Raw genomic sequence first — 24,448 nt, forward strand, 5'->3', positions numbered from 1 at the left:
ACTCCTTTACCCAAAACAAGGAGGCATCCCTAAAGTGTAAAAAATAAGAAAAAAACTATCCAATGTCATTTGTGTGAAATATATTTTATTTTGTTTTTGGATTGTTAAAGTAATATTATTTGATGGACTATACTGTTTTTATGTTTAATTTAGATAATCTTTGGTTTAGGTCCCTAAATGACGAAATTTCCCAAACCTATCCATATCCTTTCGTGGCCCCTCGTGATTCCATTCAGTGAATTCTTTCAGAGGTGCTTACTACTCCAGGCTTTCCTTTCCTCTATGGCTCGGCGTTGTTATGGGCAACTATAATTCCAAAATGTTGTCACCGCCCATGGGATTCACAATTGGACAGTGTTAGTTGTCATCAAGAGAAATATAATATTCCGATTCCTCGACATTAACGTCAATCAACATGAGTGCTATTGTCATTGGCCATTTTTCATGTATATGTACCGCCTCCTGGAATAGGACCACGCCGCAAGTTTTTTCTCTTCAAGGGTTTGGTGAGGTAGAGGTGAACGATTAAGTCTTGCGGAACAGATAGTAGTTGTTTTGCTCTGGTTATTTTTCTCACTACCCATCCACCGCAAGAGACCTTGGCCCGTGGACATTTATAATTACAAAAGTATTGGTCCAACAAGTTGCCTACTAGCGTCCTGGCTTGATGAGGATGGCAGAAGAACCTGCGACAAGGCAAGTGTGCATATTTGATGTCTAGTTGTGTGGTACAATGTCTGGTGAGTTAATGCTAAACAAACTGCTAACCAGAACGAGCTCATCCATTCAGTCCCAGTTCACTTGTTTCTAGTTTCAATGTAGTTCAAACACGGTATGCTAGCTAAATAGATACCGTGACAATAACTGGTAGTAGGTGTGGCTAGGGTAGAACGGGAAAAGTGGTGTTTTTTATTCTGTTTAAATGAACGGCCTTTGGGCATTCCTATTATAGAGAGCCGGAGATGTCTGACGCTGGCTCAGACGAGGAGCTGGAGCTTCCCGCACCGATGATGGAGCAGGGGAGTCACGACGGGAGTATCAGAAAGGTGAGCGGAACGCAGTTGTGGCTAGAAAAACACGATACTGTACCAACACACGTTTATATTGAAGTACATGTTCCATTGGGACGTGTATCTGTTATGAACAGGACAATACTATTTTGGCCAAATTGTCAGTTTCATAATGCATACAGCTTAGGTGTTCCACATTATCATTACCATATGAAATGCACCGTTCAGTTATTTAGAATTGATGTTGGGTCATTGGGGGTAGATTGTAGCAGGATGCTGCCCAGGGGGAGATATTGTACTGATGGGATGTTGCTGGGAGAGCCAGGTTACTCCTTTCCACCACCTGCTGTCCCCTGGCTGGGGGTACACTTATAAAATATGTTATTTAGCACATCCCTGTGTCTTGTTAGAGATGGCACATGTGAACTTTTAACACAATCACTGTGTTGGCACAACATGATTTGTGTAATTTTCTTTCAACACGTTTTGTGTCAGGTCATGCAATTAATGTGTTAAAATCTGAAAACCATACAACACACCCTAGATGTATTTGATTATTGACCAAACGCATTGCTGCTCTGAAGTCATCATGCATCTAGGAGAGCTGGGTCTGAGCTAAGGCTGGAGCTAGGGGGTTGTAGCATGGCTATGGCTGAGCTGGATACCGGAGGCAGGGGGTTGAAGCATGGCTAGGCTAGCACCTTAATCCCTACAAGCACTCTGAGGATTACTGAGCGCACACTCACAGAACAAACACCTCACTAAGAGAGAGGGATGAAGGGAGGGGGGAGAGAAGTAGAGAGGAGAGTGAAATAAGGTGAGGGGGAAAAGGGAGAAGGTTGGCTTGCCTGTGAGAGGAAGGGAGGAATAAGGAGAGTTTTTAATTTTGGGTTAACATACCCTATTATGGCCTTTCCTTCCATGTTGTGGTCTGTTTCTTCCTTGTTTCTTTGTACTGTATGAGTAAGAGCCTAGTCAGATGGCTTTAAGGACAAACACACCATGCAGATGACCAGTTAAAAGCAGCGTGTGGCTGTCCTATCGCCTCTGACCACAGAACATCAGCCGTAATTTTATTTTAATTTCCTGACAATTGTTGGCCTACATGTTGACGACATGTACAGTGCATTCGGAAAGTGTTCAGACCCCTTGACTTTTCCCACATTTTGTTATGTTACAACTAGGGATGCACAATATATAGGAATCAGCCGATATTAGCTAAAAATACCAACATCGGTATCGGCCCGATGTTTAGTTTAACGCCGATGTGCAAAACAGTAATAAGCTTCACGACATACTATGGAACGCCATTTTGGTCTTGGCGTGTCAAAAAGATACACGTCAAATAACATTTTGACAAGAACACTATTTGACGAGTTAAATAATATTTTAATTTCACACGTCAAATAACAGTTCTATTATAGAATGTTGTGTGATCTGAATTTGCACATGCAAGCCAAGCGCCACCACTACTATCAGTTACACTGTCAAAGCTGTACAAAAAAAATCTGCAAACACCGGCCACGAACGATGTGTTGGTTGGCGTTGGTAATAAAACATTATTTGTTCGACCGCAACTTCTGGGGTAGCTAGCTAGCTTTAGCTTGGTACCTAGCTAGCACCAATACAGCCAGCCTGAAAACAATGACCAGTAGAAACTGCAGTCATTGTCATTATTCTTAGCAATGATTTAGGAATCCTTGTGTGTAAGTACTAGCTAGGTAGCCACTTGTTGTTCCCCTACTGAAATTGAACTTCAGTTAATGTAAATAAATTGCTAGCCATCTACTTAACCCTGTTGCCCAAAGCTAACGTTATAAGCGGCCAGCTAGCTTCATCTGGCTAGTGAGGCTCAACCGGACCGAGTTGTGGTGAGAAGCTAGCCACAATAAGTATTAGGCACATTAGTGGAATTTGCTGTTTGGCTTCAAAATAAAAGTACCTATTTGAAAGTGATGCAGAAGGTTACAATTGGTGGAATCATGCCATATTTAGACTAGAGAATGTTAAACAAGGTTGGAATATGAAATGGGGTATCAGTCTACTCGGTGACACCCACAGAATGCAACTGTGAAGAGTTTACACAAATATTAGCATTGTAGCTCTTATCGCAGGACTGACTATGTGAAATCACCTCCCCAGAGTGCCTATTGTGTGTATTGACATTCATATTGCACTGTACAGCTTTACCTAAGGATTGGTGATCAATGAAATGGGGTATCAGTCTACTCAATACCCAAGATATTTTATCCCAATGTCTTCCTCAGAGTTATCAGACTCAAACATCCACTCTGTATTGTTTTTCCTCGGGAATAGTGTTCAATACACAGGTTGACAGTAAATGTGTCTCAATTCAGTTGTTTCAGAGTCCCGCAATAAGAACTACAATGCTAATGTTCTCTGGGTGTCACTGAGTAAACTGATACCCCCTGTCATTGATCCACAATCCGTAGGTAAGGCTGTACAGTGAAATAAGTATGCAATTATAAAGTGTAATCCATCCAGTGTGATTTCAGATTTGTCAAATTAACACTTTTTGTTGATTTTATATAACATTCCAACCTCGTTTAGTATGATCTATTCAATTACGGCATAATTCTACTATTTGTATTAATTTGCATCAGGCAATGACACTTATGTTGAAGGCTAACCTCAAAGTCCATTATTGTGGCTAATCCTTATTGTGGCTAGCTTCACATAGATGTGTCCGACCACCATTAATCAAATAAGAACTGTCTTATAAATTACTGTTATTTTAGATGACACCTAGTTATATAGTTAGCTAGCTAACTATAGCTACTGGAACAATGTCATTTTTCTATGTTTTTTTGGGAAGAACATTGTTTGCATCCCTGAGCTAGCTAGCTCTTTTTTTTGTTTTTTTGACCAGCACTGTAGGTACAAGAGACATCTTTACCAGCATCATAGCATACGTATCGATGATTCGTTGTGATATGAAATACGAATGATAGTGTAATCAATGTGTAATAACTACGTAAAAAATATAATAAATGCGTTAAATAATTATGTGACGTGCAGTAGGGATGAAACGGTTACCGGTTTCATGATAAACCATGGTAAAATTCCCGACTGTTAATATTAGGTTCAAATTTGAATTATCATGAAAAACTCATGGTAAATACTGTCCAGCATCAACCAAAGTTAGCAACAGTCTGACGCAAGCGCAGCATGCAACGCGGTTTTGCTTTGTGTGAAAACATGGCAGAAGGCAGTGACAGCGCTCAGGAGATTTTCTTTTCAGAATTCTAAGAGGACCAAATCTGAAGTGTGGTCGTATTTTAGGTTTTACAAGAGTGGTGAGGGAAACTTAATCGAAGATGGTTACCCTGTCTTATATATCTATATCTATAGATAGATCTATCTATATATATCGCTGCGAAAGGGGGCAACACTTTAAATCTCTTGAGTCATCTTCATGACCACCACCCACTACTTTATAATGAATGCAATCTAAGTTAACTTTTAGCTCAATGCATGATGTGGGTACTTCGAAATGGGGGACAATTTCATGATTTGTCTGTCTAACTTGCTAATAGCTTGTAAATAATTTAAACTGAAGCTTTGTATTACATACTCTTGTTAAAACACTACACGTTGTTCTGCTGCTGTATGCGTCGTGTGTTTGCAGACTCTTCGCCCATTGCACACAATAACACGTTATGCAGTTTAGTCACCCAACCAGCATTATTTTGTTTATTTAAAATACGTCAGTCGTCGACTTGGTTGTAAAAGTGTTCCAACAGGAGAAACACTATATATGCATATACAAGACTCCTGTATTTATGTCAATTATTTGGCTCGTTGCAATTACTATCACTGTCTTAAGACTCATTTGTATTTATATAAATTGTGCATGGGGTCATTGCATATACTCAAACGCAACACAGAATATTGTGTGTGTGATGTAGTAGTAAATAATACATTTGCTATTCCCTTGTTTACAGAGTGGGCGTGCAGCAGGCAAACCTAGTAATGCTACTGGTCACTCTACAGTTGTGACAGACACTCGAGCAATCATTTAAAAGGCAGTCTACTTATGCACCCACATCAAAAACCTCACTGCAGCCCTTTTATATTACATTGCAAAGGACATGATGCCATTTCAAAATGTTGAGAGGCCTGGCTTTGAGACTGATGAAGGTTGCCATGCCTCACAACAAAGTGCCATCACAATTTTTTTTTTCCATGAATGAAATCCCAAACCTGTACAACCAAGTTAAAGCTACATCAGCTTCACTATCCATTACCTCACCCCAGACTGGCAACTGGAATGAAACTGCCTGGAAACAGTTCTTCCCAGACGAATACTCGGCTCACAAGAGTTTTTTGAGAATGTGGGGGATCAACAAGAAATGAATGGTCTGCATAACCAGACAACGCAACACACATGATCAAGGCTTTTGACGAGTTCCCAGATCTTTGGCTTGGGTGCTTGGGCCATAATCTAAACCTGGCCATCTCAAAGGCTCTGAAAATTCAGAGAGTTGACAGCAGTCAAGGCCTGCCATCTGGTCCAAGGCTTCTCACGGAGCTGGAAGAGGGGAGAACTGAGAGAAGCAAGCTGCCCTCAACATGCCACAGAAGGCTGTAATCCATGATGTGGTGACCCTATGGGGATCTACACACTATGCTTTAGCGTTTCATCAGCCAGGCTGTGCGACACTGGCTGGAGAAAGAGGAACATGGCATCTGATGCCGACAAGTGTCATGGAGCAGCTGTGCCAGCTCCTTGAACCTCTGAGCAAGTTTACAGATGCACTTGCCTCAGAGACATGAGTGACACTGTCGGCCATCAAGCCTGTCCTGGACCACATCACCCGTGATGTTCTGGTGGAAAAGGATATGGAGCCATCCCTGACAAAGGAGACGAAAATGGTAATGAGAGAAGACCTTAACAGATACAGAAAAGGCAAAGAGAGTCATGCACATGACTTGTTTCATTGACCCCCCCACACTTCAAAATGAGCTTTTTAGATGAGCCTGAGGCTGCAAAAGTTGACACTGACAGCTGTGTCTAGGAGGCCTTGAAGCTGGCAGCTGCACAAGTCAGGGAAGGACCATAAAGCACGAGCACCACCAACACCCCCACAGCAGCATCGGAAGGGAAAGGCCTGGCTGGGTTGCTGCGAAAGATTACCTCAAGGCAGCAGAAAGGTGAAGAGGGTCAGATTCCGACCACCCCAGAAGACCGAGTGAAAGAAGAGAACAAGGTCTACTTGTCTCTGCCACCCATTCCAGCAGAAGAGGATCCACTGGTGTGGTGGTCGGGGCCATGAATCAGACCTGCCTCACCTTGCCAGGATGCTTTTGTGCATCCCAGCAACCAGCGTGCCATCAGAGAGTGTTCAGTACCAGTGGGCACATTTTAACAATACTGCGATAATACTGATCACCGTGATAATTTTGGTCACTATGATCGTGATATTACATTTTCATACCGTTTCATCTCTAATGTGCAGTCATATTCGGGTCCTGGTTGGTCAACAAGCTTATTTGACACATCAAATATCACAAATAGTGTTATTTGACATGCATCTTTCTTTCAAACGGTGTTAACGACTGAACAAATGAACAATTAAAACGGCACAGCAAGTAAGTGAAAGAAATAGGTTTTCGATGTATGTTTTACTGGTAATGGGAACATGCGTAAATGGCAACAAAATAACTTTTTGGTCAGTGTGGTGTGTGTGTGTTATTTATAATGACTGCCTACCCTGGCCAAACCCGGACTACGCTGGGCTAATTGTGCGCCGCCCTATGGGACTCCCAATCACGGTGATACAGCCTGGATTCGAACCAGGGACTGTAATGATGCCTCATGCAGTGCATTAGAAAGCTGTGTCAGTGTGTGGGTGTGTAAACTATTTAACTGTACTAGAATGCTTAAATGGCAGCAAAAATAAATAATATCGGTATTGTTTTTTTGGGGCAAGGAACGTATTGGCCAAAAATGTAATGACGGTGCATCACTAGTTATAACCTTATTGTAAAATGTATTACATTGTTTTCCCCCCTCATCAATCTACAGTCGGTACACCATAATGACAAAGCAAAAACAGGTTTTTGGAATTTTTTGCAAATGTCTTAAAAATAAGACTGAAATAACACATTGACATAAGTATTCAAACTTTACTCAGAACTTTGTTGAAGCATCTCTGTTAGCAATTACAGCCTCGAGTCTTCTTGGGTATGACTTTACAAGCTTGGCACACCTGTATTTGGAAGTTTCTCCCATTCTTCTCTGCAGATCCTCTCAAGCTCAGTCAGGTTGTATGAGGAGCGTCACTGAACAGCTATTTTCAGGTCTCTCCAGAGATGTTCGATCGGGTTCAAGTCCGGGCTCTGGCTCGGCCACTCAACGACATTCCGAGACTTGTCTTGAAGCCACTCCTGTGTTGTCATGGCTGTGTGCTTAGGGTCGTTGTCCTATTGGAAGGTCTACTTTCGCCCCAGTCTATGGTCCTGAGCACTCTGGAGCAGGTTTTCATCAAGGATGATCAATGGAAACAAGCAAAGGGTCTGAATACTTATGTAAAAAGCTATTTATTTTTAATACATTTGCAAAAACTGTCATTATGGGTTATTGTGTGTAGATTGAGGAAAAATATGTATTTAATACATTTTAGAATAAGGCTGTAATGCAACAATGTGGGAAAAGTCAAGGGGTCTGCATACTTTGAATGCAAGTCTTGTACTTCAGTTATCAGACTACAGTGGAATTAATGTCTAACTGTACCTGTAGCATTGGCATATGCAGTGGTGGAAAATGTACACAATTGTCATACGTGCGTGAAATTAAAGATACCTCAATAGAAAATGACTCAAGTGAAAGTCACCCAGTAAAATAGTACTTGAGTAAAAGTCTAAAAGTATTTGGTTTTAAATATACTGTACTTAAGTATCACAAGTAAATGTAATTGCAAAAATATACTTAAGTATCGAAGGTAAAAGTATAAATCACTTTAAATTACTTATATTATCCTCTTTGGGCTGAGATCCCGTTAACAGGATCCATATGACAACAGCCAGTGAAAGTGCAGGGCGCCAAATTCAAACAGAAATCTCATCATTAAAATTCCTCAAACATACAAGTTTTTCACACCATTTTAAAGATACTCTTCTGGTTAATCCCACCACAGTGTCCGATTTCAAATAGGCTTTACAGCGAAAGCGCCACAAACGATTGTTAGGTCAGAGCCAAGTCACAGAAAAACACAGCCATTTTTCCAGCCTAAGAGAGGAGTCACAAAAATCAGAAATAGAGAGAGAATTAATCACTAACCTTTGCTCTTCATCAGATGACACTCATAGGACTTCATGTTACACAATACATGTATGTTTTGTTCGATTAAATTCATATTTATATCAAATAATCTCAGTATACATTGGCGCCTTATGTTCAGTAGTTCCAAAAACATCCGGTGATTTTGCAGAGAGCCACATCAATTTACAGAAATACTCACCATAAATGTTGATAAATACAAGTGTTATACATGGAACTTTAGATACACTTCTCCTTAACTCTCTGAACCACTCATCCCGGATCCGGTATAATTGTCATCAGCAACGCTGAATAGCATAGCGCCACAGTCAAATAATATTACTAGAAAATATTCATATTCATGAAATCACAAGTGCAATATTGCAAAACACAGCTTAGCCTTTTGTTAATCCACCTGTTGTCTCAGATTTAGAAATTATGCTTTACAGCGAAAGCAATACAAGCATTTGTAAATGTATTGATCACTCGACAAAACAATAAGTACACTTAGCATCAGGTAACTTGGTCACGAAAATCTGAAAAGCAATCAAATGAATCGTTTACCTTTGATCTTCAGATGTTTTCACTCACGAGACTCCCAGTTAGACAACAAATGTTCCTTTTGTTCCATAAATATATATTTTTATATCCAAATACCTCCGTTAGTTTGGTGCGTTATGCCCAGGAATCCACCGGAAAGAGAGGTCACGACAACGCAGACAAATTCCAAATTATATCGATAATGTCCACAGAAAAATGTCAAACGTTTATAATCAATCCTCAGGGTGTTTTTCAAATATCTATTCGATAATATATCAACCGAGACAGTTGACTTTTCACTAGGACCGGGAGTAACAATGGCCGCCTTACTCTTTTGCGCACAACTGACTCTGAGAGCCCCCACCTATCCCCTTACGCAATGTGGTCGTTCACTCCCATTCTTCAAAATAAAAGCCTGAAACTATGTCTAAACGCTGTTGACACCTTAGGGAAGCCATAGAAAATGGAATCTGGTTGATATCCCTTTAAAAATGGGCAATAGGGATGCATAACAGAGGTTTCAAAAACAGGGGCACTTCCTGATTGGATTTTCCTCAGGTTTTAGCCTGCAATATCAGTTCTGTTTAACTCAGACAAAATTTTGACAGTTTTGGAAACTTTAGAGTGTTTTCTATCCTAATCGGTCAATTACATGCATATTCTAGCATCTGGTCCTGAGAAATAGGCCGTTTACTTTGGGAATGTTATTTTTCCAAACATAAAAATAGTGCCCCCTAGCTTCAAGAGGTTAATGCAACCGCTGTGTCAGATTAAAAAAAAAAAAACTTTACGGAAAAAGCAAACCATGCAATAATCTGAGTACGGCGCTTTGAGACCAAAACAACCCAAACAGATGTCCGCCATGTTGGAGTCAACAGAAGTCAGAAATAGCATTATAAATATTCACTTAACTTTGATCTTTATCAGAATGCACTCCCAGGAATCCCAGTTCCACAATAAATGTTTGATTTGTTCGATAAAGTTAATCTTTATGTCCAAATACCTCCTTTTGTTAGCGCGTTCAGTTCACAAATACAAATTCATGACGCATGAGCAGACAGTCAAAACACTCCGTTACAGTCCGTAGAAACATGTCAAACGAAGTATAGAAGCAATCTTTAGGATGTTTAACATAAATCTTCAATAATGTTCCAACCGGAGAATTCCTTTGTCTGTAGAAATGCAATGGAACAGAGCTCGATCCCATGTGAACGAGCGTCACGAGCTCATGGCACTCTGCCAGACACCTGGCTCAAACAGCCCTTATGAGCCCCACTTCACAGTAGAAGCATCAAACAAGGTTCTAAAGACTGTTGACATCTAGTGGAAACCTTAGGAAGGGCAACATGACCAATATCCCGCTATCTTCAATAGGGAATGAGTTGAAAATGCCAAACCTCAGATTTCCCACTTCCTGGTTGGATTTTTTTTCTCAGGTTTTTGCCTGCCATATGAGTTCTGTTATACTCGCATACATCATTCAAACAGTTTTAGAAACTTCAGAGTGTTTTCTATCAAAATATACTAATAATATGCATATCTTTGCTTCTGGGACTGAGTAGCAGGCAGTTTACTCTGGGCACCTTATTCATCCAAGCTACTCAATACTGCCCCCAGCCATAAGAGGTTATTAAGCAAACCAGATGCACACTTATTACTTTATATATATGTATGAATACCACCACGGGGGAGCCATGTCTTTGTCTGAATTACAGCTGTAACGACCCTTTGGGAAGAATTAAACTTGGTTAAGCTTCTCTAGTGTCCATGAGTTATTTACTCTGAAAAATAAGAACGTAACACTGGCTATCTGTAAAAAATAAAAAATAGAAAATATATAATTTTTTATTTTTTACAGATAGCCAGGGGCACACTCTACACTCAGACATTTGTGTTTAGTTAGTCTTCCAGATCATAGGCAGTATGGATGACCAGGGATGTTCTCTTGATAAGTGTGTGAATTGGACCATTTTCCTTTCCTGCTAAGCATTCAAAATGTAACGAGTACTTTCAGGGAAAATGTATTGAGCGCAAAGTACATAATCTTCTTTAGGAATGTAGCAAAGTTAACGTTGTACTTCACTCTTAATATTTGACATTACACTACTGGGAAAATGTCTCTGGGTTGAAAGTAGGTAGTTTACCCAATGGCAGTTTCTTTTTTACATGAGGGCATATTTTGGTAATCATTTTAAAAACCGAATCGTCACATTTATGACAACTGACCATTTGCACGACAATTAATTAATAGTCACATGAAATTCCCTAATCGTCAGCAGCATCATTGGTCACTAGTAGGGTTGGAAACTTTCCGGTAAATTTCCTGCGTTTTTCCGGAAATGTTCCATTGGAAGTTAAGCCCTGGAATTTGGGGAATTTTGCTTAAATTCATTTAAAAAAAAGGCAGCTTATGAGTTTTTTTTTTGTGGAATACACATGGCAATTCTAGGTCTTGCATATTTTGGTTCTACTATCGCCAATTCAATGGGATTGCAACCCTCTGCATGCACAGTGCATTCTTCCATCACATTTGCAGTGCACTCTTCTATCACTTGTACAGCTGATTCTCAAGATCTAATGAGGTGCTATTGAGCCCACACTACTACACTGTCTGAGCCAAGGACTACATGCTTTCTGGTACCGGGTGGGGTGAATATATTTTATGACAATATTTTTGTTAACTAGTAAATAGTAGCCTACAGTAAAGTGTTTAAAAAATATATATAATTTCTAACTTGTTAACAGTTTCTGCTAGTTAGTTTTTACTACCATGTGGGTTTTGACTTGATTGAGCCTACCGAGGAGTGTTAATTCACTGGTTTCCACACATGTTTAATTTTAAAACGTGTATCTTACAAAGGAGGAGTTTTAATTAACTGCTTAACAATTTCTGTACAGGGAATTGTTTGAGTTTTTTACTCATTTCTTTCCTAATCTTTACAGGAAAATGCCATGGGCACTATCTGATGTGTGGAGACATTTCACTGCAGCTAATGTAGAAGGAAAAGCTGTGTACATTTACAAATACTGTGCCAAATCAAAAGAATGCAACAAAGATGCAGAATCATCTGGCCAAGTGCATAAAGTTCCCACAACGCTCACAGCAAGCAACCTCTGACAAAAGTCCCTCTACTTCTATTCGAGGTGAAAATGATGAATCAGACACCTTATCGATAGAAACAGCTCATGGTCCTCCTGGAATCAGAAGTTGTTTTTGACTCAATGGAGGAATGTAGTCAGAGAAATGCTGATGAATGTCTTGCTTGAGCTGTGTATTCAACTGGATCACCTCACAGGCAATGTGTATTGGAAGAGATTTCTGAATGTTCTTCGCCCCGAATACACCCCTCTAACCAGACATGCTTTGGCTACTCATTTGCTGAATGCAGAGTTCAAGTGAAGGTCAAGCAAATCAGAGAGCACAGACTGTATTGCAATCATCTCTAATGGGTGGTCGAATGTTCGTGGGCAAGGAATAATAAACTACGTCATCTCCACCCCTCAACCAGTATTCTACAAGAGCACAGACACAAGGGACAACAGACACACCGGTATCTACATTGCAGATGAACTGAAGGCAGTTATCAATGACCTTGGACCACTGGTTTGCACTGGTGACAGACAATGCTGCGAACATGAAGGCTGCTTGGTCTAAAGTGGAGGAGTCCTATCCTCACAATCACACCCATTGGCTGTGCTGCTCATTCATTTAGTCTGCTTCTCAAGGACGACATTGCACTAGAAACAGTGGATACACTCTACAAGAGAGCCAAGGAAATGGTTAGGAATGTGAAGGGTCATCAAGTTATAGCAGTGTTACGTTCTTATTTTTCAGAGTAAGTAACTCATGGACACTAGACAAGCTTAACTTCTTATGGCTGGGGGCAGTATTGAGTAGCTTGGATGAATAAGGTGCCCAGAGGTGCCCAGAGTAAACTGCCTGCTACTCAGTCCCAGTTGCTAATATTCATACTATTATTAGTATTTGATAGAACACATTCTGAAGTTTCTAAAACTGTTTGAATGATGTCTGTGAGTATAACATAACTCATATGGCAGGTAAAAATCTGAGAGAAAAAATCCAACCAGGAAGTGGGAAATCTGAGGTTGGTCATTTTTCAACTCATTCCCTATTGAAGATACAGTGGGATATTGGTCATGTTGCACTTCCTAAGGCTTCCACTAGATGTCCACAGTCTTCAGAACCTTGTTTGATGCTACTACTGTAAAGGAGGGGCTCATAAGGGCTCTTTGAGTCAGTGGTCTGGCAGAGTGCCACAAGCTCGTGACGCTCGTTCACGTGAGAGTTAGCTTGAGTTCCATTGCATATCTGAAGACTAAGGAGTTCTCCGGTTGAAACATTATTGAAGATTTATGTTAAAAACATCCTAAAGATTGATTCTATACATTGTTTGACATGTTTCTACGGACTGTAACGGAACTTTTGACATTTCGTCTGCTCCTAGTGAACGTGCTTCGTGAGTTTGGATTTGTTTACAAAATGCACTAACAAAAGTAGCTCTATGGACATAAATGATGGACATTATCGAACAAAACAAATGTTTATTGTGGAACTGGGATTCCTGGGAGTGCATTCTGATGAAGATCATCAAAGGTAAGTGAATATTTATAATGTTATTTCTGACTTCTGTTGACTGCACAATATGGCGGATATCTTTTTGGCTTGTTTGGTGACTGAGCGCCGTACACAGATTGCATGGTTTGCTTTTTCCGTAAAGCTTTTTTGAAATCTGACACAGCCGTTGCATTAAGAAGAAGTGTATCTAAAGTTCAATGCATAACACTTGTATTTTCATCAACATGTATTATGAGTATTTCTGTAAATTGATGTGGCTCTCTGCAAAATCACCGGATGTTTTTGGAACTACTGAACATAAAGCGCCAATGTATACTGAGATTATTTGATATAAATATGAACTTTATCAAACAAAACATACATGTATTGTGTAACATGAAGTCCTATAAGTGTCATCTGATGAAGATCATCAAAGGTTAGTGATTCATTTGAGCTCTATTTCTGATTTTTGTGACTCCTCTCTTTGGCTGGAAAAATGGCTGTGTTTTTCTGTGACTTGGCTCTGACCTAACATAATCGTTTGTGGTGCTTTTGCCGTAAAGCCTATTTGAAATCGGACACTGTGGTAGGATTAACAAGAAGTGTATCTTTAAAATGGTGTGAAATACTTCTATGTTTGAGGAATTTTAATTATGGGATTTCTGTTGTTTTGAATTTGGCGCCCTGCACTTTCACTGGCTGTTGTCATATCGATCCCGTTAGCGGGATCTCAGCCCTAAGAAGTTTTTAACCAAGTTTAATTCTTCCCAAAGGGTCGTTACAGCTGTAATTCAGACAAAGACATGGCTCCCCCGTGGTGGTATTCATACCCCACTTTTGGTGGAGTCTCCTCCTTATCTCTAAACATTGCATCATTCTTGCTACGCAGGGAACTAAGTGAGATGAGCCTTCAATGGTTTCTCCCCTTATCAATACTGTCACATGCAATTGTTTTCCCTGCACTCACCCCTCATGTCTCTTGTGTAACTAATGTTCCTATACTCTGAGTATAACAATGTTCAAAGTTTGCTGCTGTTGGATTCTGGGAGTAATCTCTCACCAAGCCAAGTGAGAAGAATAAGAGCACCACATTGAAGCAGCCCAGCAACACCCGTTGAGGTGGTGTTGCCATCATGTTTGACAGTCTCCTGGAAGGGAAGGGGTCTCTTCAAGAAATGGCCATATCAGTCTGACGATATGGACCACCCATCAAGAGGATCCTTCTGGATGATGTATTTTGGGAGAGAGTGGTAAGCAGCCTGAAACTCCTGAAACCTATAGCAGTAGGATTGAGGGAGACAATGCCATCCTGTCTGATGTTCAGACTCTGCTTGCAGATGTAAGAAGAAATCCATACTGCCCTTCCCACTTCACTGTTGCTCCAAGCAGAGGAAACTGCAGTTCTGAAGCCCATACACGCCGCATCGTACATGTTGGACCACAAGTATGCTGGCAAGACCATCCTGTCTGGTGCAGGGATCAACAAGGCCTATGGTGTCATCACCACCGTGTCTCGCCACCTTGGCCTGGATGAGGGCACAGTTCTTGGCAGCCTGGCGAAGTACACTTCCAAGCAAGGGCTTTGGGAGGGAGATGCAATATGGCAGTCGTGCCAACATATCTCAGCCACCTGGTGGAAGGGACTTTGGAGATCTGAGGCTCTTTCTCCTGTTGCCTCCATAACCTTCCAAATCCCAACAACATTAGCCGTCTCCGAGCGTAACTGGTCTTTGTTTGGGAACGCACTCACCAAAGCACGCAACAGGCTGACCAATAGAAAGGTTGAAAAATGTGTGGCCAACTGGGCAAATTTGAGGCTTTTTGAGCCTGACAACAAGCCATCCTCAACAAAGTTGGAAAGTGACAGTGAAGATGATGTTCAAGAGGTGGACATTTAGGAGGTCCAGGGAGAAGACATGGACGCCTGAGAGGAAGACAACCAAAGCTTTAGTTTCTAGACTATCATTTTACAGATATTTGTTAATGTTTTTGGGAGATGTGATGGATCATTCAATATTCCCTTTTGTTTAGTGGAGAGTCAAAATCATTTAATTAAAGTTAAATTCGTAACTAAAGTGTTTTTTTCTATTGGAAGGATTTAATCATTTGCATTTATGTCTACTTATAAGGTAAAAGGTTTGTCTCCATATTATATGGTAAATATATCCAATGCAAAAAACAACCACATTTAAATGGTAGTAATAGGCATATTTCCATTTATTCCCGTTAATTCCCACGGAAAGTTTCCACCTCCTGAATATTTCCCAAAATGTGTAATCCTAGTCACTAATACAGTCCTGATCTAGGTCTAAACTTGATCTCATAGCAGCACCCCATAACCAGTGATTGCACACTTTTTTAAATGTATTTTTTAAAACTCTTCCCAGCTTCATGTGGCTTCTAAGCTGTGATCTCAGAGCCCATTTGAGCCTTTCCATTAGTGTGCTCTGCATAATCATGGATCATATGGTCTACTCCTTTCCTCAGTTCCAGATCATATGTGAAGGTGTAGGGCACCTGTAGAGGCACAGAGCCACACCTTGAGTTGATCACATGACATGGTGGGGTGACGAAGTTACACTATTAAAAAGAGCATTGGTAACTTTTGGTGCTTGTGTGGTAGGCAAAGGTCAGGTGTAAGAGGTCTTCAAGTCTCCTCTGTTCTGTAGACCATGACGTCTAAGGACTTATCTCACAGCAGGCTACCGACCAAGATCTGCTGGGGCTTGGTCTCCTGGCAACCATCACCACAGAGAGCCAACTACATTGACAACAGGATATTTGATCCTAACTGTGATGGAGGCAGGTGGGCTTAGTCACCCATACTTAATCAGGGAGGGAAGCTAACCAGGTGCTCAGGTGTATGTCTCCCTCAGTCAGGTGTATCTGTGACAGGTTTGTGTAATGTACTGAATAGTCCGTCAACCCCTACCTGTTCAGCTTGGAATACTCTTCTTTACGTACAGTTTGTTTATTATACACTAATATTCAAAGGCATGTGAACTACACAAGGTTTAGACACAAGCAAGAGGAGATGGACATATGTTGTGTTCTAGCATGTTACGCATTAACCACAATCTCTCTTACAATCCCCCTCTTTCTCTCCAGGGTTGTGATCCCTGTTCCCAGACCCAACGCAGTAAGCTGCAGCACCGTAGAGCTCGTATCAACCAGCAGATAAACAAGGAGATGAGGATGAGGGCCGGGGCTGAAAACCTCTTCAGGTGAGCTGGGGTGGGGTCAGGGGTGAGGGAAGGGACAGGTCATTGTACAAGTGGTCGAATACTGTCTCTGCTCCTGTGTGTACACAGCTCTGCGGGGCATCCACTCCCTCCCCTCCCCTGTGGTGGAAATGGGAACCCCAAGCCCTACTACCTGTGGAAACATTGAGCTCTATCATATACAAACACTAGCAGATGGAAATACACAACTATTTTAGGGTATATTGGGAGCACCTCCAAAACCCACACCATCCTGTTTTTATCACTATTTGTCCCATGGTGTGTGGGTTGTGTATTGCCATTCCACAGGTTTGATGCCTGTTATTTTCCACCTTCATTTTTCAAGTGTATTTTGTCAGAAGTGTAAATCTCACACACACTTTGACCTGTGCTGAACTTGAACAGTTATAATACAGCCTGTTATCGTTCTCTCCTTTTAAAGTAATTTGGGTTTTTTTCTTTCCAGAAAAGTAGCTGGTGGCAGGACATCAAAGCTGAGCTAGGTTTTTAAAGTGCATCAAACCAAACCATCTCAAGAGCATTAGCATAATTTTGATCCTCTCCCTCTCTGCCTTTTCTTCTCTCCCCCAAACTCTTATTTCATCAAGTTTATCCTACACTTATTAGTAGTGTTTGAGCCACTGAAGGACATGGTGTATTGGATTGGTCTGAGTGGTATAATAGGACACTGTCTCTCTTTAACATACATATTAATCTGAGAGGAGGAGATGATGATAAGTAGGACGTACTTATAGCGGTGTGCTTTATTCTTCTGTTTTAGTGGTCTGTTTGGCTGAGTCATTATCTAATAAGATAAACACCTAGAACAACATCAAGCTAGTTGAAAGAACCATTCCTCCCCTGTTTGTGTGTCAACCCTCCCTCTTACTATTTTTCTTTCTTGCCCGACGTAATTAGGTTTTGAGAAAGATGGCAAGTAAGATTAAGATTAGTCATCGAATTAGTAGATATTTCATGCACCCTGTATCCTGTTCACCCGTGTTTTTATAGTCGAGTCATGGTCAACATTGTTGATTCAGGCTAGGACATGAATCACATTGTCGTACTTGCGAATATGCAGCTTGGCTTGAGAGAGAGAACCATTAAAAAGGCAGTACTAGGGGATGGGGGTAATAACACCCACCAGCAACACCAAGCCCTTCCCCCATTTTTGGGACTAGGTCACAGAGACAAATAGACCCCCAGTCAGCCACCAATCAACAGGCTTTGTGTCCCGCTGCTGCATCTTTCCCTTTCCATTCCCAGGCAGAAAGAAGGATTCCCAGGGAGGGCAGCTGTTGTAGGAATCTCATTGCTGATTGTCATTGGAAGACCAGGCTTTAGTTCAGTGGGTTAACACATAATATTTTGGCATCATGCAGGAAACTACGTTTCAATGCCAGTCGGACAAACGTGTGTGTCGGGATATCCCAGACATAAACAAAAAAAACTGTTGAACTAAAGTCATCTGTCCTTTCGACCAATTTATTTTTCCATATATAATCAACTATATGCAAATATATACATATTTTTCCATATATAATCATCTAAATATGCATTGAGCTTGTCTGATGCTTTAAGTTCACTGTTTGATGAAATAAGACTCAAATGACTCAAGGGAGCCAGAGATCAAGATACCATCCTCATCCTGCTCCAACTGCCATTACTCTCCTGAAGTTGCCGGTAATAGGCTACACAAGGAGCCAATGTAGCTTACCATTTCTACTGATCTTCGTCCCAGTTATGGTTTTCATTTGCACATTTTCATGGAACCGTTTAATTTAATTTATAATAATGTCTTCTCAAAATCATTGTCGTGGTTAATCAAAATTCTATCCAAATCTAAATGATAAACCTGAAAAGTAACTTTATTTCCATTGCCAACTATGTAAAAATACCCTATAAAACCAACAAATAAAAACATTGCTGCCTGCAGGTAGAACATATCCTGAAAAAAATGAAATATCCTATATATGGTTTGTCTGCAACAAACTTGAAACATTGTATCAAATATTAACTTCAGTCTGACCTGAAGCTCCTTGCAAAATTGTATAACATATTCTGGGCCCCAGTTTCCGTGCCAGTGAGTAGGCCTATTTTATGACATTTCCACTGGATCAGAGCATGACATTTTTCCCTTTCACGCTGAGTGGTTATCGCAAGGGAGAGAGCTGGAAAGATTTTTTGACTGCATTGAGGAATTGTCATTCACAATGGATTTAAAAACAGGCTTGCTGTTTGAGGTGAAGAAAACATTACTTTGAGAAGTTCCACAGCTCATTAGTGGTGGTGCATTAATTAAGTCAATCAGAAATACTATCAGATCCCCAAATGGGCATTTATAGGCCTACTTCTATGCGTGCGTGTCCTTACTCAACATTGACAGGAGCGCTCCAAACAAAAGACTACTAAATTAACAAAACTCGTAAATTAAATAATCCAAGTCTAGCATAAGTTGTGCGCTCTGCAAACATTTCTTATTTTACTTTTTTTTTTTTACATTCTAGAATATTAGCGACAACATCAAAACTATGAAATAACACATGGGAATCATGTAGTAACCAAAAAGTGCTAAACAAAATCTAAATATATTTGAGATTCTTCAAAGTAGCAACCCTTTGCCTTGATGAGCTTTGCACACTCTTGGCATTCTCTCAATCAGCTTCATGAGGTAGTCACCTGTAATGCATTTCGATTAACAGATGTGCCTTGTTAAAAGTTAATTTGTGGAATTTATTTCCTTAATGCATTTGAGCCAATCAGTTGTGGTGACAAGGTAGGGGTGGTATACAGAAGATCAAGTCCATATTGTGGCAAGAACAGCTCAAATAAGCAAAGAGAAACGACAGTCCATTACTTTGAGACATGAAGGTCAGTCAGTATGGAAAATGTCAAGAACATTGAACGTTTCTTCAAGTGCAGTCAAAAACAATTAAGCGCTATGATGAAACTGACTCATGAGGACCGCCACAGGAAAGGAAGACTGCAGAGGATAAGTTCATTCGAGTTAACTACACCTCAGATTGCAGCCCAGATAAATGTTTCAGAGGTCAAGTAACAGACATCTCAACATCAACTGTTCAGAGGAGACTGCGTGAATCGGGCCTTCATGGTCGAGGTGTGGGGGTGCTTTGTTGGTGACACTTTCTGTGATTTATTTAGAATTCAAGGCACACTTAACCAGCATGGCTACCACAGCATTCTGCAGTGATACGTCATCCCATATGGTTTGCGTTTGATGTCTTCACTATTATTCTACGATGTAGAAAATAAGAAATCCTTGACTGGGTGTGTCTGTCAACTTTTGACTGGTACTTTATGGCACACGAGACACCCCTCTTAAACAGTGCATTTGGAAAGTTCAGACCCCTTGACTTTTTCCACATTTTGTTAAGTTACAGCCTTAATCTAAAATGTATTAAATAAAAGAATCAATCTATACACTATACCCCATAATTAAAAATCAAGAACAGGTTTAGACATTTTTGCAAATGTATTACAAATTTAAAAAATACATTTACATAAGTATTCAGACACGTTGCTATGAGACTAAATTGAGCTCCGGTGCATCCTGTTTCCATTGATCATCTTCTGTGGTAAATTCAATTGATTGGACTTGTGTGCCTTTCCAAATCAACTGTCCATGTAAGGTCCCATAGTTGACAGCAAAAACCAAGCCATGAGGTTGAAGGAATTGTCCGTAGAGCTCCGAGACAGGATTGTCGGCACAGATCTGGGGAGGGTACCAAAACATTTCTGCAGCATTGAATGTCCCCAAGAACAATGACCTCCATCATTCTTAAATGGAAGACGTTTGGAACCACCAAGACTCTTCCTAGAGCTGGCCACCCGGCCGAACTGATCAATCGGGGGAGAAGGGCCTTGGTCAGGGGGATGATGGAGAACCCAATGTTCACTCTGACAGCACTCCATAGTTCCTCTGTGGAGATGGGAGAACCTTCCAGAAGGACAACCATCTCTGGAGCACTCCATCAATCAGGCTGTTATGGTGGAGTGGCCAGACGGAAGCCAATCCTCAGTAAAAGGCTCATGACAGCTGCTTGAGGTTTGCCAAAGGCACCTAAAGGACTCTCAGACCATGAGAAACAGGATTCCATGGTCTGATAATCTTAATTTCAACTTTTTTGGTCTGAATGGCAAGCGTCATGTCTGGACAAAACCTGGCACCATCCGTACAGTGAAGAATGGTGTGGCAGCATCATGCTATGGGGATGTTTTTCAGCGACAGGGACTCCTTCCAACAGGACAACAACGACCCTAACAACACAGCCAAGAGAACACAGGAGTGGCTTCGGGACAAGTGTCAATGTCCTTGTGTGGCCCAGAAAGTGCCCGGATTTGAACCCGATCGAACATCTCTGGAGAGACTTGAAAATAGCTGTGCAGCGACGCTCCCCATCCAACCTGACAGAGTTTGAGAGGATCTGCAGAGAAGAATGGGAGGAACTCCCCAAATACAGGTGTGCCAAGCTTGTAAAGTCATACCCAAGAAGACTCGAGGCTGTAATTGCTGCCAAAGGTGCTTCAACAATGTACTGAGTAAAGGGACTGAATACTTATGTAAATCTGATATTTCAGTTTTATTTTTAATAAATGTGCAAACATTTCAAATCCATTTTTGCTTTGGCATTGTGTGTAGATTGAGGGAAAAAAAGTAAGAATCAATTTTAGAACAAGGGTAATGTGACAAAATGTGGAACAAGTCAAGGGGTCTGAACACTTTCCGAATTGGGGGGGGGTGTATTTTATTTATTTATTTGCTACTGCTCGATTAAAAACCATCTTGGTCGACCAACAGCCTGTAGACAAGTCGAATAATTGGGGTCAGCTCTAATCTCATTCGAGCTTCATATTATGTGCTGTCATGCTGGTGCAACAGGCCAGTGTGTTATCTACTTTGGGAAAGGAATTCTAGTGAGGAAGACTGCGAGCGACAGTAACTAGTCTAATCCTATAGGGGATGACATCACTCAGTTCGTTACTGGAAGTCCGAGCAGTACAGGGGATTTTACTGGGGGTGGTGTGACCGTGACTTAACTGAAGTGATGAGCACACACAGGCCCTTATATTTTTCCTAGAGTAAAATAACAGTTGTGTGTCTGTTGAGTGAGTCACATATTATACACTGGTGGTATCAGACAGTTTAGCAGCAATACTTGGTTGTTTCTTTTCCCTCTGTTGTAGATCGTGTGTGTGTGTGTGAGAGAGAGAGAGAGAGAGAGAGAAGTGGGATACATGGCAAGCCTTTAAAGCTAACCATAATCAGATTGAAACTGGCTTGTCCTGGAGAGAGAGAGACGTGCATGTTTTTGGGGTGGGGTGAGGAGGGTAGGAGGTCTGATGTGGGATTAGCCTGTGGGGGCAGGGGGAAAGAGTCACAGATGCGTGCTTCAAGGTGTGTGTGTGTGTGTAAGGACGGGGGTTGTTTAAATGTTATTGATAACCTTATAATTAGGGGACAAGTCACCTGTAGTAGATGTGTTTAACTCACTCTTGTTGATTCCTAATACTCTTTTGGAAAAAAAATAGCTATCTCCCCGAGTTACCACAGAATTGGGTTGAGTGGGTTCCTCTTGACTGTGTGTATTGGGGGTAATAGTAGTGTAGTGTGCTGTGTTATGTCCCAAACTGCTTGGGGCCCCAGAAAGTGAAGTAGAAGTAGGCCCTTTTCTCAGTAAATACAGGATGTATGAGCTACTGTACATCCATTCAGAACTATGTCGAACTGGATTGAGCTGGATAAAGATCACAAGGTGACGATGAAGAGCGACTCGTGGTCTTGTTAGTACATCCTATTTCAGGTAGGGTGTCTCATATGAATGTATTTGTGTGTTGCAGAGCCACCACTAACAACAAAGTGAAGGAGACTGTGGCTCTAGAGCTGAGCTTTGTCAACTCCAACCTGCAGCTACTGAAGGAAGAACTGGAGGAGCTCAACAGCAGTATGGAGGTCTACCAGACAGAGAGGTAACACACACACACACTGAGGTGGAGGGTGTGAACACTCAATGCGCCGATGGCCTATTTGCTTTAATTATAGCCTAATGAGAGTGGCCTGGTATGCTAGTAATGAGGCGCTAGTAATCCAGCCCAGCTGAAGCTCAGGGTCACAAGTGGTGCAAATCCTTTGATTTAGACTCATTACAGTTTTTGTTCAGTCGCTTTGGTGCAATTTTCACAACTCTTAGTACAAAACAGACCATCAAAAAGGTAGTCGTTTCAAAACTAAGCACATTTTCAATTGACTAACACACAATCAGTCACTTTTTCACCAAACGTAAGTGTTTCATCAAGGAATACATGTTTCGCATTGCAATACATGTTCATATAAAGTAATTGCCTTTCACAATACAATGCTCACATTATATTTTTCTATTCTTAGGACATTTTACTATTTCTTAATCCGACTGCTATTAATTGCTGTTCAATTGAACGTTAGAATGGGAAAAACAAGTGACTTTGAGCATGGTATGTCTTGCCTAGTTAAATAAAGGTTAAACTATATATATATTTTATGATTGTTGGTGCTAGGCACGCCGGTTCCAGTGTCTCAAACGGCCTGCCCCCTAAGATTTTCACGCACGACAGTGTCTAGAGAACGGTGCGACAAACTAAAAACATCCCGTCAGCGATAGTCCTGTGGGCAAAAACAGCTAGTTGATGAGGGGTCGAAGGAGAATGGCAAGAATCATGCAAGCTAACAGGCGGACCCCAAACAGGTAAATAACGACACAGTACAACAGTGGTGTGCAGAACGGCATCTCGGGAACACACAAGTTGTTGGTCCTTGTCAAGGATGGGCTGTTGCAGGAGATGACTACAATGGGTTCCACTTGTATCATCTAAAAACAAGAAGAAGCGGCTCCGGGGCGCACGCGATCACCAACACTGGACAATTGAGTTGAAAAACATTCCCTGGACCGACAAATCCTGGTTCCTGTTACATCATGCTGATGCCAGAGTCAGGATTTGGCGTTAGCAGCATTAGTCCATGGCCCCATCATGCCTGGTGTCAACGGTACAGGCTGGTTGTGGTGGTGTTGAATGTTTTCCTGGCACAAGTTAGGTCCCTTGATACCAGTTGAGGAAAGTTTCAATGCCACACCTCAGAATACATGCCCTGAAGAATTCCGGCTGTTCTGGAGGCAAAGGGGTTTGTCCCGGTACTAAACTCAGCAAAAAAAGAAACGTCCCTTTTTCAGGACCCTGTCAAAGATAATGGGTAAAAATCCAAATAACTTCAGATCTTAATTGTAAAGGGTTTAAACACTGTTTCCCATGCTAGTTCAATGAACCATAAACAATTAACTTTAGGGCTGCGAGATTGATATGACAACAGCCAGTGACAGTGCAGAGCACCAAATTCAAACAACAGAAATCTCATAATTAAAATTCCTCAAACATACATGTATCATATACCATTTTTAAAAGGTAATCTTGTTGTTAATCCCACCAAAGTGTCCAATTTCAAATAGGCTTTACAGCGAAAGCACCACAAACGATTGTTAGGTCACCGCCAAGTCACAGAAAAAATCTGCCATTTTTCCAGCCAAAGAGAAGAGTCACAAAAAGCAAATATAGATCAAATGAATCACTAACCTTTGATCTTCATCAGATGACAGTCATAGAACTTCATGTTACACAATACATATGTTGTTCGATAAAGTGCATATTTATATAAAATCTCAGTATACATTGGCGCGTAATGTTCACTAGTTTCAAAAACATCCGGTGATATTGCAGAGAGCCACATCATTTTACAGAAATACTCATTATACATGTCGATGATAAATACAAT

General features: G+C 41.0%; 1 protein-coding gene across 2 annotated transcripts in view; it reads left to right on the plus strand.

Moving 5' to 3' along the window:
* The first annotated feature begins 476 nt into the window (after nt 1–476).
* LOC112250259 (rhophilin-1) overlaps nt 477–24,448 on the plus strand; it is a 65,565-nt gene continuing 41,593 nt past the window's right edge. For both annotated transcript variants that reach the window (XR_006083272.1, XM_024420250.2), the window contains exons 1-4: nt 477–696; nt 953–1,046; nt 16,517–16,632; nt 22,489–22,617. Coding sequence is in view for 1 of the 2 variants with exons in the window: in XM_024420250.2 (XP_024276018.1) it covers nt 668–696; nt 953–1,046; nt 16,517–16,632; nt 22,489–22,617 (368 nt within the window). In the remaining variant the exon portion in view is untranslated. The remainder of the gene's footprint in view (nt 697–952; nt 1,047–16,516; nt 16,633–22,488; nt 22,618–24,448) is intronic.

The sequence above is a fragment of the Oncorhynchus tshawytscha genome, linkage group LG01 (genome assembly GCF_018296145.1).
Source record: "Oncorhynchus tshawytscha isolate Ot180627B linkage group LG01, Otsh_v2.0, whole genome shotgun sequence".
NCBI classification, from domain to species: domain Eukaryota; kingdom Metazoa; phylum Chordata; class Actinopteri; order Salmoniformes; family Salmonidae; genus Oncorhynchus; species Oncorhynchus tshawytscha.